The 14,784-nt window shown below is 28.3% G+C and overlaps 1 protein-coding gene across 6 annotated transcripts in view; it reads right to left on the bottom strand.

The window, feature by feature from the left end:
- Ero1L (endoplasmic reticulum oxidoreductin-1-like protein) overlaps positions 1-14,784 on the bottom strand; it is a 147,995-nt gene that overhangs the window by 10,452 nt on the left and 122,759 nt on the right. For 3 of the 6 annotated variants that reach the window (XM_075371914.1, XM_075371912.1, XM_075371913.1), the window contains exons 8-10: positions 14,362-14,433; positions 8,931-8,969; positions 1,255-1,347 (exon numbers count right to left, since the gene is read on the bottom strand). In XM_075371914.1, coding sequence (XP_075228029.1) covers positions 1,255-1,347; positions 8,931-8,969; positions 14,362-14,433 — 204 coding nt within the window. The remainder of the gene's footprint in view (positions 1-1,254; positions 1,348-8,930; positions 8,970-14,361; positions 14,434-14,784) is intronic. The other 3 variants (XM_075371915.1, XM_075371916.1, XM_075371917.1) reach the window with 2 other exon arrangements.

The following is a 14,784-nucleotide window of genomic DNA, read 5'->3' on the forward strand; positions in this document are numbered from 1 at the left end:
TCATTTTTAATAAATTATTGAACCTTTTAAAAGAAGATCTTCCTATCAATTTATTTCAAATACAATTAAAAGATTTTTTACAGAAACAATAAAACTGTTGTACATCCAGGAAAAAAGAGAAGAAAATTCTATACACAGAAACAAATTTTTTTTGCAAATAAAAACCATCACTTTTATTAATAAATATGTCTTAAATTTTTTAAATATTAGTGGCAAAATATATATATATATAAATTACCTCAAGTGTTATAACATTATAAAAGTACTTGACTTAGCACTTTTCATATTATTATCAGTTTCCAAATATGAAAGGTGACTTACTGGAAAGATATTTATGTGAAATGAAGAAGTTATTGCTGAAACATCTGCCTACATTGAAGATTTGGATAAATCACAATAAAAGGAAGAGATAAAAAACTTGAGCATTCTTGGACTAAGTTTAGGAACTTGAAAAAAATTACGTTGAGAAATAAAAAAGGTTTTCCTGAAAAATTATGACTTCTTATTTTCACACAGACTTATCAAACACCCCTTCTTGTATTCGGTTATAAAATTCATTATTGTCTGAAAATTATTCATTTCATGCTGTTAATCTTACATTCTCCTGCATTTTACAAGAATCAGCAGATACAATCAGTAGATTTTTAAAAATCTATGATATAATACGGTGATATCATGAGGTGTCCAATTAAACCTGGACAAAAAATATTTTCCTTTTAGTGAAAATTTCTTAAAATATGAACATTAAAGATGCATTTTGCAAAAAGTCTCAAGACGAAAATTAAAATTCAAAATAAAGTTTTTTCTTTTTCACTTCAAATGGAGAATGAGATTTCTTAAAACTTATTTTTGGCAAAAACTTATTATGATTTCCATGATGGTGCATTTTAAAGAAAACTTTAATGATAATATTTAAATAATTTTCATAAACATTTTAAATATTTCAAGCAAAAATTCATCCTTTATAGTAACAGATTCTATTTATTTACCGGGGAATGTATTTAAGTAAAAATTTTTAATGAATTTTCAATGAAAACATTTTAGAATTTTGACTACAGGGATCCTTCCTGTAGATAAGAAGTGGTACCAGGCAGAACCCAGAGCTCTTATAAAATAATTTATTTCATTGTGTTTAATTATAAATTGTATATGATATCACCCAGTGAATTTATTTAGAAAATGCTAGTATTCATAAACAAATGAAAAAGGACAAAACTTAAAAAAAAAAAAACAAAGTAATAAAACTGAACTTACCAGACAATAAGTACTTTGAACTCAGATGTATGTTAATACTAGCATGAAGACCAGAAATAACTCTATAGAATACTCTTTTCTCCAGACACATTCCTGTTAAATATCATAATTTCTATTTTAAAAAACAACAAAGATATAATGTTAATAATAATCATTACAATTATAAAAATGTAACTCACTGAAATATGATTAAAAAAAATCAACAATAAACTGCTGATTATAACTCGCCAAAATTTACAAAATTTTCAAAAATATTGTTAATAAGACGTTCTTTAACAGGTGAATATTTTTTTACAATTTTTATAGGTAAGACTACTGCAATACTTAAGAGAGAAGAGTGTGCAGGCGAGATTCAAAATTGCATTACAAAACTTCATAAAAACCAGAAAAGGTAAATGATTGATAGTAATGCACATAGGAAGTGGAAATGGGGTTTTGAACGGCAGTTTATGGATATTTGAATCTAAATTTCCCAACAGTATCACAATGAAATGAATTGTGACAATTTTATGCAGCGGTTTAAAAAATTGTTGCTAAAGGATCTGTCATAGTAATGGATAATGCGCCATACCAGTGCCTAAAAACTGAAAATATTCCAACCACTTTGACCTGAAAATTGGAAATTGCCAAATGGTTAAAATCAAAAATAATCGCATACACTGAACGCACGATAAAACCAGAACTTATACGATTAGTAAAATCAGTTAAGCAAAAATATATTCTTTATAAATAGTTGAAATAGCGAAATTAAAAAAAAAACTGTGTTGTGTGATGTCTTCCTACAATCGATTGCAATTTTAATCTGATAGAATTGATATGAGAACAAGTGAAAGGCTACGTCGGGAGTAATAACGCAACATTAGAGTTAAGTGTTGAAAGAAATTTATTGATAGGTGTTAATAAAGTAGATGCAAATGCTTGCAAAAATTTTATTCCACATGTAATTAAAAAAAAGGCACGGGAAGCGGACAGGTTATGTGAAAATATTTTTGAAGAAATTATGATAAATTTGGGAAACTATGACAATAGTGCAACAAATATTAACTTTCAAATATTGAAGAAATTACATTGAGGTAACAAGTAACAAATATTTTTTTCTAATTTATTTGATGATATTTTAATATAGCAGAAACATACTTTTTAAAATTTTTATTTTTAACATAAATATATCATTTTATCACAATTTTCTAATTTTTGTATTAAAATTTATTATTACTTCATTTTAATTTTACAAGTAGAGAGAAGTGATTTTTCTCGGATGGACTGTTAAACTAAATTAGAATCATCATACTGTTATGTTTTGGTTTGCTGCATGCTTTTGTGAAACAAATTATAGTTTTAGAATTATATTGAAAAATAAGAAATATAATTCAATTTGGTATGAAACTGAAAGAATCTAAATAAATTCTCATTCTCATTTCTATAATACCTTACTTTTTTGGAACTACCATTGTAGTAGAATATCATAAATGTAAAATATATCTTTTTTTTAATTTAAGTTTCTTAAAAAAATTTTGAGGATTTAATTTTTTAGTAATAATTCTGTGATAATGACAAAACATGTTGAAACAACACAAAGGAAAGTATTTAGTATGTAAAGCATTTATATTTTCTGTTTTTGTAATATAATTATGGTGTAGTCTAACATAGTACCTTTTTTATAAATACTTTGGTCAACATTTTATTCAAGTACAACGTCAAATGTAGCTTTTACAAAATTATATAATACTGCATTTATCCAACATATGCAAATAAATGACCGATTACATATAACAAATAAATTATTAACTGAGATCAGTCATGTTAGCTTAAATAAAATCATACTTAATTTTAAGGCAAGAAGTTTACCATAAAAGAAAAAACGCACAACAATTTATATAATGAAACTGAAATATTGTAATGAATTTTTTTCCCAGAAGGTTATCTAACTTAGAAAGAGTATGTTCTGATGCTTAAGTTGTTAAAAAAATTATTATATTATTTTACATTTAAATTTTAAACATCAGTATACTATCAAAGTAGTTTGTTGGAGAACTAGTAATGTATGCGTCAACAATTTATTACCTTGTTATATTGCATATCACTCCAGTCATGAGTGACTTTTTTTACTCTTAACTAATATTACCACAGATAAAATTTAAGATAAAATTAGTTTACATAATTTCATGCAAAAATTTATATTCTCAATTAGTTAACCTAATTAAAATAAGCAAAATAAAATTATTATTAACAACTTTGTATAAAACAAATATTAATTAAATTATTTTCTGTTAGTAATTTCCAACCACTTCTTGTTCAAATACAAGCAGTTACTTTAAGTTGTTATTTAAGCTATTATTTTGTTATTTGAAGCTGTTATTTTAAGCTCCAACAAATTATTCTTGGAGTTAAAATGAAGTATATATAGCATAATTTTTGATAATAGTAAAGATGTTTGGCATTACTAGTCAATTTACATAGTATAGACACCAATTTATAATAAAACTATACAATTTTATTCTACCTGAAAGCATAAGTTTAAGAAAATAATAATTTATATATTTTAAAATCTTAATGCATGATTAATCATTACTATATATAATTTAATATTATTAGTCACTAAAAACTGCAATTATAACATAAACTTGTAAACAAAAATCAATACAGTACACACTCTAGTTCATCTTGTTTATGAAAAAAAAATCTGGAATAAAATATCTGCTGGTTTTTCTCTGCCAGCAGGATCATTTATCAATTTTACCACGGATATTTTAATTAGCTTTGATTATTTTGCTAAATATCACCTGTATTTCAGCGGGCTTATCATGCCAATACACAACTATAATTGGCTCAATGAAGAAAGTAACAAGAAACCAATTCATCCCTCACTTTCCCTGGTAAACCTTGTACGGCATGTTATTCTTGAAAAAGGAACATTTAGATATAACTTGTAATATATGTCCAGTTGCCTTTAGTCATTGCAATTATGACACCTAAATTACACTTAACATACATAAGACGGTCAATTAAATATAAATCAGACTTTGTCTTCATGTGAACATAAGATAAAAGAACATGTTTACTTATGAACATGAGTGGTTTGGAGCAGAGGGATATTGAAGATGGAGATGTGGGGAGGGAATGAATACTCCAGCTGCCTTGCCGATCACATCTCTCTGCTTGTTAGCGTCATCGTTAATTTTAGAGCAACAGGTTCCATTAACAACTGCGCAACATATCATAACATTTCTTATGAATAAAGGTATCAAATCCTCTGAAATTTTGACGAGACTGTGTGCACAGTATATATGAGCGTCACATTCATAACTCTACAACTAGGCCAGTAAATTTAAAGGAGGAAATGAAGCTATAGAAATTGAGAGTCAAAATAAGTATTCAAGAACAAGTGAGATGAATGACAACATTCAAGTGATCTCCAACTTTATTGAATATGATTGGCACCTTACCATTGACGAAATTACTTCAGAATTAGATATCAGTCATGGAAGAGCCCACTCCATAATCAACAAGCACCTTGGATTCCACAAAGTCTGTGTGAGATGGGTTTCAAGATTTTTAACCCCAAAGTCAGATTTACCAACGGGTTCTGGATTGATTTTTATGAAAAGGAAATAATTTTTTGCATCGAATAATTACGCTGCCGAATTGAAATCAGAGACTATGGAGTGGTGTAGAAGAGAGCCTTGTCCTGTAATGAGAATGCATCTGTCAATTGGAAAAGTCCTCATGACCGTCTTTTGGGACTGGAAAGGGGTATTGCTCCACGAAGTGGAATTTTTTAAGTTTTCTCCATGAACATCATACTATGAATGTTGCATACTATTACCAGCTCTTGGACAAATAAAACACTGGCTACAAGAACAAAAGGCACCGTCAGCCAAACAGAGATGTGATTCTCCTTCACAACACCAGACCTGACACAGCCTTAGCAATTGAGTTAAACTGGAGGAAATCTACTGGGAAACCTTAGAAGATCTCCTGACAATTTTTTTTTGTTTAGTTCTTTGCAAGAGGCACAGGGAGAACATAGATCCAGAGTGACAACAAAGTAGAGTTGTTGATCATCCCTAGCCATAAGGGTTGGTGATATCAAAAATTGTTTCAGACAGAAGTTTTAGATAATGTTTAGAGGATTAACAACCACTTTAAACCGATTTGATACTAAAGGGAAGATATGATTTTTTTGTCTTCAAAACCCCATTTTTTCCATTCCTGGGCCAATGGTTGGTGATATCAAAAAACTTTACTTACTAAGTTTTAGGTCCTTATCCAAAGAATAGTAGGAAATTTAAATGAATGAATTCAATATTTTACTTAATAAGAAAAGTATAGCGATATTTTCTTTTTTTGGAAAAGCTCCAACATTTCCACCCCCCTTTGTTTGATTTTGCCCATTAACAAACTCAACCGAGATTTTGGGTCGTTATATTTTATGTCAATTTGAAAGTGATTGGTGAAAAATTATTGCAGTTATCATGTCCACAAGAAAGTGAAATATATAAACTTTTGAACTGACGGTGGGTTTTGGGGTCTGGGGATGTGAAACGCGAAGATATGTCTAAAGTTTCCGAAAGTTGAATCATGGTACCCAATACAATAGGTAGCTTTCTTTAAAATTTACCTAAAAATGTGGGATATATAAATTTTATACAACAAATTTCAGAGGGTGCTTATCTAAAATAACAAAATATTTGAAGTATAGTATCAACTTCTACAGTAGCATGTAAATTAATCTTAACATGAATGTTATTTAATAAAGAGTAACTTTATTTAGAAAAAAATTCATACCTGTACTCTCTATGAATATCTAATTAATATATGTTCCTTTATTCTTAATCACTTCATGTACACAATTTGGCATCGATTCAACAAGTGTACTATATATTTTTTGATTTCTTCATCATGAAACCTGATACTGATATTATCATTTTAATGAGGTCAATTTTTACAGTATAATTAATTTTTGACAAGTCTTTTTTTAACTTTTGCCAAAAGATTTTTAATTGGGTTTAAGTCTAGGGAATTGCCTGACCAAGGGAACACTTTAATGTTTCGTTTTATTCTTTGAAAACGTTTTTCCACTTTTTTGGTAGTTATGGCATGGTGCCAAATGTTATTGGAACACTCTGCTGCCTTGTGAGAATTTGTTTTGAAGTTGGTCACAACCCTTTTCTTCAGAATCTTGATATATCCATCAGTTTTCAACACACCATCGACTGGAAGCAGTGAACAAGGGCCTTCAAATGTGAAACAACCTTAAAACATTTTTTCTGTGGATGTTTAATTGACTGTTGATACGGGCTGGTGATGTATTTTTATCTGATGCTTTTCTAATATATGAAACCCTTTGCCTCTGAATATAAAAATGTGATTTGTCAGAAAACATAACATTTTTCCAGTCTTCTTTGTTTCAGTTAGCATGTGCTTTGGCCCACAAGAACCTTTTTTTGTACACTACTAGTGTTAAAAGTTTTTAACACTGGTTTTTAGTTGGCCAACATTTTTTTTGTGCAGCTGTTAGAAGTCAGTGTCTAACAGTGTTACATGTAAATCTGTTCTCCTGGCTGCTAATTCTTGGTTTAAGTCCACAGAAAAATTTGAATCAAATTAACTTTTTCTCACTAACAACAACCATTCTGTGTCAAAATAATTTGTTTTTAACGCCCAGATCTACCTTTCCTTTCTTGAGGCGAAAAGGTACCGATTTCTTTAAATTGTTGTTAAATAGTATTCACAGTCCCTAGTTCAATATCCCAATCAAAAGCTATTTATCTTAGGTGACATACAATTTTTGAATGCTCTCTTGGAATTATGTCAATTATTATATAATCAAGACACACAAAAGAAAAAATTATTTTGCAATAAAAAATGAAATAGATTTTAACAAAACACATTTATAATATGAAAATTGCTAAAAAAAAACAAAGAACAATAACTTCATATTACACAGACAACTTAAAGAAGAATGGGGGCGGTCATGCAATGTGCCACAACATAAACAAAAATTTACCTGTGTTCAGATTAATTTGCACCCTACTGTATTGTGCTAAAATTTAACACTTTTAGTTTCTGGTGCGATTACCTTATTCAAAGTATAAGGTTTATCAATACCGGCACACAAATTCTTACCGTTGCCTAATAAGTAAATCATATACCTAATTATTAATTCCTTTTCTAATAATCATCATCTTTTCTAATGTTTGGAAAATCTGAATTACTACTTTGGTTTTCTTAAAAAATTCATCACGCATTTTTATAAGTAAGAAATATAATTAAACAAAAATACAAACTAAATATGAAACTTTGTGTTAAACATAAACAAGCGCTTAACAATACAGATTGTTTTAATGGAGTGTTCAACTGAGATTAACAATTATAAAAATTCTATAACACCAACCAAATGTTCTTCAAAACTTCTAGTAATTTGAAATATGATAGAAATAAATGTTGATCTCAGGTATATGCATTTTTAATGCTGTTGTATCAGTAAAATAATAAAAAAAACAACACTTCATCTCCTCTCAGGGTTAAGAGAATATTATTATCATTAAACTAAGTGTCTTTTGCATTAATCCCTTTATTTAACATATTTTTTTACAATTAGGCGATTATTGATTGATTATAAATAATTTATTTTTCTACAGTTTATTTTATTATTAATTTTACTCTACTTTTATCTGACGCTTTTATCATTATGAAAAGACATAATGAAATCAAAGGTCAGAAAAGTTTTTCCATAGAAAAAAATTAAAAGTGGCACCTGCATAATAAATAATTATATTATTTATAACTTTTATTTCTAGATACCACTATTTCAATTACAAATAATACTTTGTAAAAATTAAATCTACTCTAAACAGTCAATTTTTTTTCATAAACTACATACCTTTCAATTTAATAAGTAATTTACAATAAACTTTATAACTCCTTATAACTCTTTAGTACATACACACAGATTTTTAGTTAATATTACTCATAAAATTAATTAATATAAACAGCATATTAAAGAAATTGAAAATAAATTAAACTAATCTAAACACAAAATTTAAATTTATAAATACAAATATAAAGTATAAAGCATACTACATCAAAAGTATAATTAAAAAAAAAAGATGTATGCAAGTTTAAAACAAAAAAATACATGTGCACACACACACACACACACAAACAAATGGCTAAAAGTAAAAGAAATAACCAACTATAATTAGTATAAAAATAAATAACAGCCAACAGCAAAAAAAAGAAAAGAAAAACAATTCTACATTAACAATATTCTGAAATACAGTACAGAAAACTGATTTAGTTAAAAAAAAAAGAACTTATTAAAAATAAAACCAATAAAAAATAAAACTGTAAACCAAATAATTCAATTTTAAACTGGAACATAATTAATTGGGTTTAATTATATTTAACTACAGTAAACATAATACAAAAAGCAGAAGTGCTCAATCTATTTCTTCAAAAACTAGTGCCAAATAAGATGCTCTATTTTATAAATTAAACAAAACTTAATTAATTTAAAAAAAATTTCCCAATAAAATATAAAAAAAAAGTTTATTTTTTATTATTATTATTATTAAAAAAGAAACTCCAAAAATTACTACCAAAACAGACAAAATGCAAGAAACCATGAACAATAATCTTTTTTGTTTTTTCTTTTATAAAAAAAAACTTGCCTCCTCTGTCAATTTCATGCCTTTGTGGTTTATTTGAAGCTGAAATTTTTACATTGGAAAAATTAAAATTACTTTTTTATTTTTAAACAAAGAATTAAATAAAATGGTTTATAGCAAAAAAAGAAAACATACAAAAATAATCATTTTTAAATTAATTGCTTATTTACAATTTTTATAGTTTTCTTTTTAAACAAAATTATATATACATATGTAATTTTTATCGTTTATTTGCAATACTTTAGCAGAACTGCCATAGCTAATGAATTTTTTATAATTAAAACCATTTTATAAAAAAAATTCATTAAGCACAAGTTTGTTTGAAAAATGTCACAAAAAACAGGTATAAATTTACATTATATTGTGGAATTGTTTTTTATAATTTTAATCTTTGCTATGTTAACTACTTCTTTAAATAAACAGATAATACATTTTTTTTCAGGTTCATATTAATGAAATAAATTTAACAAATTGTAAAAAATCTATTAAACTAACAATGCATTAAACAGTAACCTCATATAATTGTTTAAAATTATGTATTGGGCTTCAATGAATGCACAAGCAGTATAATTAGCGAAGGTGTTGCAACAACATAGTACGCCCTTCAGTCAAGATTTAGTTAAAGCTGTACAGGAGAATTATGTTATAAATTTCCTCCTCAAACAATGCAGGTCTTATAAAATTCTTTCCAAAAGTTCTAAGAAAAATGACCTTACTATAATAAAACCTCAATATGCAATGTAGCAGTATATTTAAGGGAATCTCTTAAATATAAATATTAATTTTTTTTTTACATATAAATGATGCTCATCTTTGTGTATATCATACATAATATCATATCCACGTTGAATCCTAAATTATGTCTAATAGTAAAAGTGCACTTCATACCTGGTCGAGTATGAATTGGAGAAAGCGGTGTCTTTCAATAAATTTGTTTGAAATTGTTGAAAATTGTTATGGAACCTGTCAAGAAATTTTAACAGACATCATATTCTGCAAATTTTGTTCCTCGGCTCTTCTCACTTGATCAACAGCAACAGCATGTTGATGTGTATCATAAGCTTCATGTGCGGCTAACAACGATCTGACTTTCATCTCTAAGGTTGTAAAGAGATGAAAGCTGGATTATGACTTTGATCGGGAGATTAAACAACAGCCATATCTCGGTGGAAGAGCCTGAGGACAAGATCAAAGTGAAACAAAATGCACGCTCATCATGTTCTTTGGAATCAAAGACATTCTTCATCAAGAATCTGTTTCTTGCTGGTGTTAAAGTGAATTCTGATTTTAATTGTGATGTTTTGAAGTGCTTGAATAAAGACGTGCATGTAAAACAACAGAGTTTTGAGGGGAAAATTGACTATTGCACCATGGCAATGCACTTATACATGCCTCCCTCAAAACAATGCAGTATTTGAAGAATATGGCAATCACCTCTCATCCTTCATATTCCCCAGATCTAGTCCTCTGTGACTGCTTTGTCTGTCTAAACTGAAACTGAAAGCTGAGTCTTCTAAGGTGTTGCCACTTTTAACAACACAAAAAATATCATTAAAAAATTCCAGATAGTGCTGTAAGGCATCCAGGAAAAGGATTTCAGCAATGCTTTTGAGGGATGGAAGAAGTGCTGGAATTGTATAGTATATATACACTTCCAAGAAGGCTCTTTTGAAGGGGATGGTAAAAAAAAGTTTTAAAAATTTCAGTAAAAAAAATCAGTAGTGGTCCAAAAATGATGCAATCCAGAATTATAAAATGTATTTTTTGGCACAGGGACAAATAGGGATTTGTCCCTGTGCCCATAACACGTTATTCCCATAACACTTAATTTCCTTTCTTAATGTGGAATGCATTCCTTTGTTAAAAAGTCATAATTGCTTTATGAGATTTTTGTTATACAGAGATGTAAGATTGTTTTTTCATTATAGCAATGCGTTTTATATTGCATGTAAACAAATTCTTATATGTAAATGCAATAATTATTCGGGAATATGTATCCTGACATTTGTGTTTTGAATAAATTAAGTATAAAAACACTTGCTGAATTGCTTTCATAAAAATGATGAGGTAGGATATAATAATACTCTGGTCATGCTAATGGTGACTGGGGTTAAAAATATTGAAAATCTATTGCTGCAGTAATTTGAAAAATCATTTCATAAACTATCTTCTAAGGTCAGAATTCATAAAAAAAAGTAGTTTTAAGAGCAACACAATACTTAAAATTATAAACTGAGTATTTAAACTTGATTATTAAAAGTACATATAAGATTCAACATAATTTTACATATTATGGTGATGAAGCTTGGTTCCATTAGAGCGGATACATTAAAGAACAGAGCAAATGAAGAAGCATACAAATTTCAACAGTCATCTTAATACGGGAGAAAAAAAAATCAGTGTTTGGTACCACTCCATGGAAGGAAATTATTTGACCGATTTTCTTTTAAACAATACTGTGCTCATTAGAGAGTTACACCTCATACAGCAGACAAAACCGTTTTTTTAAAGAGTTGTTTTTAAACTTAATTTCAAAGAGTTTACAGTAGTCTGGATCTCACTTCCCTAAATTTTTTCTCAGAGGCTTTTGAAAAATACATAGTAAAATAATATTCATCATACCACCGATGAACTGAAGGCAGATGTAAAAAACTGAACTCAAAAATTACGGAAACTGCATCTATGAGTGTATATATCTATACACAGTATATGTGATGTTAACCCAATACTTCTGGTAATTTAATGTGGTGAAAATCCACATAGTTCCACATTAAAATAAATAAATCCACATTAATTCTTCATGAATTACTGATCCAAATCATGAAGAACTAACATAACACATATTTTATTCCACAATAATACTACTCTGTAAAAATATTTAATTGTATCGGTTGGGGTCAAGGGCACCCTCTGCTTCTTCCAACAACCAAATTTCTCTGATTGTTGCTAAAAACAAATCTTGTCACTGCCACAAAAGTATATACTAAAATACACGTTTATAAAAAACTTACTGGAGAATACTATTCACATTATGTAGTTAGTATTTTTAGATAACTATTTGATTTTTTTTACTTAAATCAATCTCCACAGCAATAAGGAAGTAGCTATAATTTCAAATGGGCCTTTGCAATTTAAATCAGCAAAATTTTAATACTAATTTAATCTACTTTTGTGAATGATCATTAAACATGCTATGACAAGACCAGAATGACAAAACAACTTCCTTGTAAGAAAGGATAAACAGAACGCATAGCCTAATCGCTTAGTTTCATAAACAACATTCCTTACAATTTAATCATAATTTTATTTTTAGCATTATGACCTTAAAGGTGGAAAAGGCCAGTATAAAAGACAACAATGCAGAGGTAATATAGTCACTGAAAAGAAGTAACTAAGACCTAACATACATGAAAGTATATATTAAAGAGAAAAATGGTGAGATAAATAAAATACTACTTGAAAAATGCCAGATCTTTGAAACTGTTACATAAAAAATTAGTTTTGAATCAAAATCATAACTGATTGATAACCTAGAAGTCACAAACTAATAAAATATTTTCCTGACTACCATGATAAACTGGGTCACAATTAAACATTTTTCAAGTCAATTACAATCATAATGTGAATTCTTAATAAGGTTTTACATGGTGTCGGGTGAGATGAACTCCCATTTTCTATACAAGATTATCATTAATAAGATAAAATAACTATTGAATTCATAGTTATTTCATCCTGTTATAAACATAGTAACATGATGTACTATCCAATCGGTTAACATAATAGAATCATAGAATTTAAGAAAGCACTTGTACAATGGTAAAAGTGATTTTGAGCATGTGTGTATATGTGCATGTGAGTATAGACCAAAGCAGGATGTCACATCAAAAATGTTGGGTGGGGGATGTTAGGAATTTAGAGAGCATTTGGCTGGCTTTGTGAGATCCTATCAATAGATAGCACACAATGTCTAAGAAAGAGGCCCTTCCTATATGCAACACATCAAATTTCTAGTTTAAGATGATGTAAAACTGGCCAAAATTCTGCAGACTGGGGGCATAGTTCGAAGATCAAACACTGTCAGGGCATTTGTTTTTTCCTGGCATAAAAAACTGAAACAGAGCCATGAAGAAGTTGAAAACGAGAGCCACGATTATTACCTACAGGCAAGCATTATAGAGCAGAACATTCGCATCATTCATGACCTTCTAGAGGGCGACTGACATTTGATGATTTCCAAAATTTCTTCTGAGATTGGAATAAGTTATGGGAGCACTCAATCCATAATCAAAATGATCTAAGGTTTTACAAAGTGTCTGCCCGATGGGTCCCTCACTTTTTATCTGCAGAACAGAAGTTGGCACGTTTACAGTTGTGTGAACACTGAGATTTACACAAGATGATGCATTTTAAAATCATATCGTACTGTGATGAAACATGGGAATATCATTACACACCTGAATCAAAACATGCCAGCATGAAATGGAGAAGAAGAAGTGAGAAAGCCAAGACTCAGCTGGCATCTGGTTTTTGGAATCAGCACAGCGTTTTACACATTGATTTTTGCATGATCATCACACCATCAATGCGGCACATTACTGCAAGCTTTTAAGTGCAAATACTTGCTTGTCACTGCAAAAGAGACTGAGATTGTTTTTTTGATAAAAAATAATTTTCTACATTTCAATTACTATTTTGGATATTAATACAATCCCTGAATAGTAACAGAGCCTTTGGACAGTTCCTCCTTTGACAGAGGACTGTTGATCTCATTGCATCTCAATAAAGAATCTCCCATGACGACTTCAAGAAGATATTAGCCTAACGTCATAGATGGAACTAGGGAAACAGCTATCCAATTCTATGACGCTCATCCAAAGAAGAAAGAATAATGCATAAGGAAAGGGGAGAGAAGAGCTATTGCACAATCTACAAATAAACTACTTTGATTTGTATAAACTAGGGTGGTTTATTGTTTTGTTCAAAATCACTGAGTACTAACTTTCAGACTTGGATATGAATAACCATGAATATTACAAGGTAGATCATGCAGATGATCAGTTCTGAAATTGATCAAACTTTTCAGAGTTAAACTGAAGAGGTCACAAAATTACATCATATGCTAATCAACTAAATATAAATCAAGATGAACATTATGAAAGTACAAAAAAAGATTATCTCTAACAAACCTAATAATTCATAAATAAAACAAAAATCTTTAACTTCTGAATTTTGGCTCCCACCAAAACAAATCAACAAAATCTGTTATTTTTTTTGTTAATAAATAATATTACTTGTTTGTTAAATATTTTTCTTTATAACTCAAATTATAAAAATTAACATAATTTAAAAATTATTTATTAACATTAAATTTAAGCAAAATTAATAAAAAAAAAATTTTAAATGTTTTTTTTTTAATTGTATTTAATTTACTTACTGTTAGCAAGTAATCCTTGAGTAATCCAAGACATTTTTCTATCGTTACTATATTTCAAATAAATATTCTCAACTGTAAAATCAAGCAACATTTTAATAAAAAAAATCTAAATTTCTATTTATTAAATAATACAATTAACGTACTCATTAAAAAATATATACATTTATAAAACCTTACTTACTGTTTTTCTTATAAAAACGAGCTTCAAATTTAAAATACCAATCATTAAACAAAATTTAAAATATAATTTATTTTTCATTTATGAATTAAAAAAAAATTGAAATATATCTTTTCTGAAAAAAAAAAATCTTCTGGGATTTTAACAAATCAAGATTTTTTCTAAAAAAAAACAAAAAAAAACATAAATTCATCAACAGAAAGACTCATGAATACAAATGAAACTAAAAGATATATTATATACAT

This window comes from Lycorma delicatula, chromosome 7 (assembly GCF_047948215.1).
Source record: "Lycorma delicatula isolate Av1 chromosome 7, ASM4794821v1, whole genome shotgun sequence".
NCBI lineage: Eukaryota > Metazoa > Arthropoda > Insecta > Hemiptera > Fulgoridae > Lycorma > Lycorma delicatula.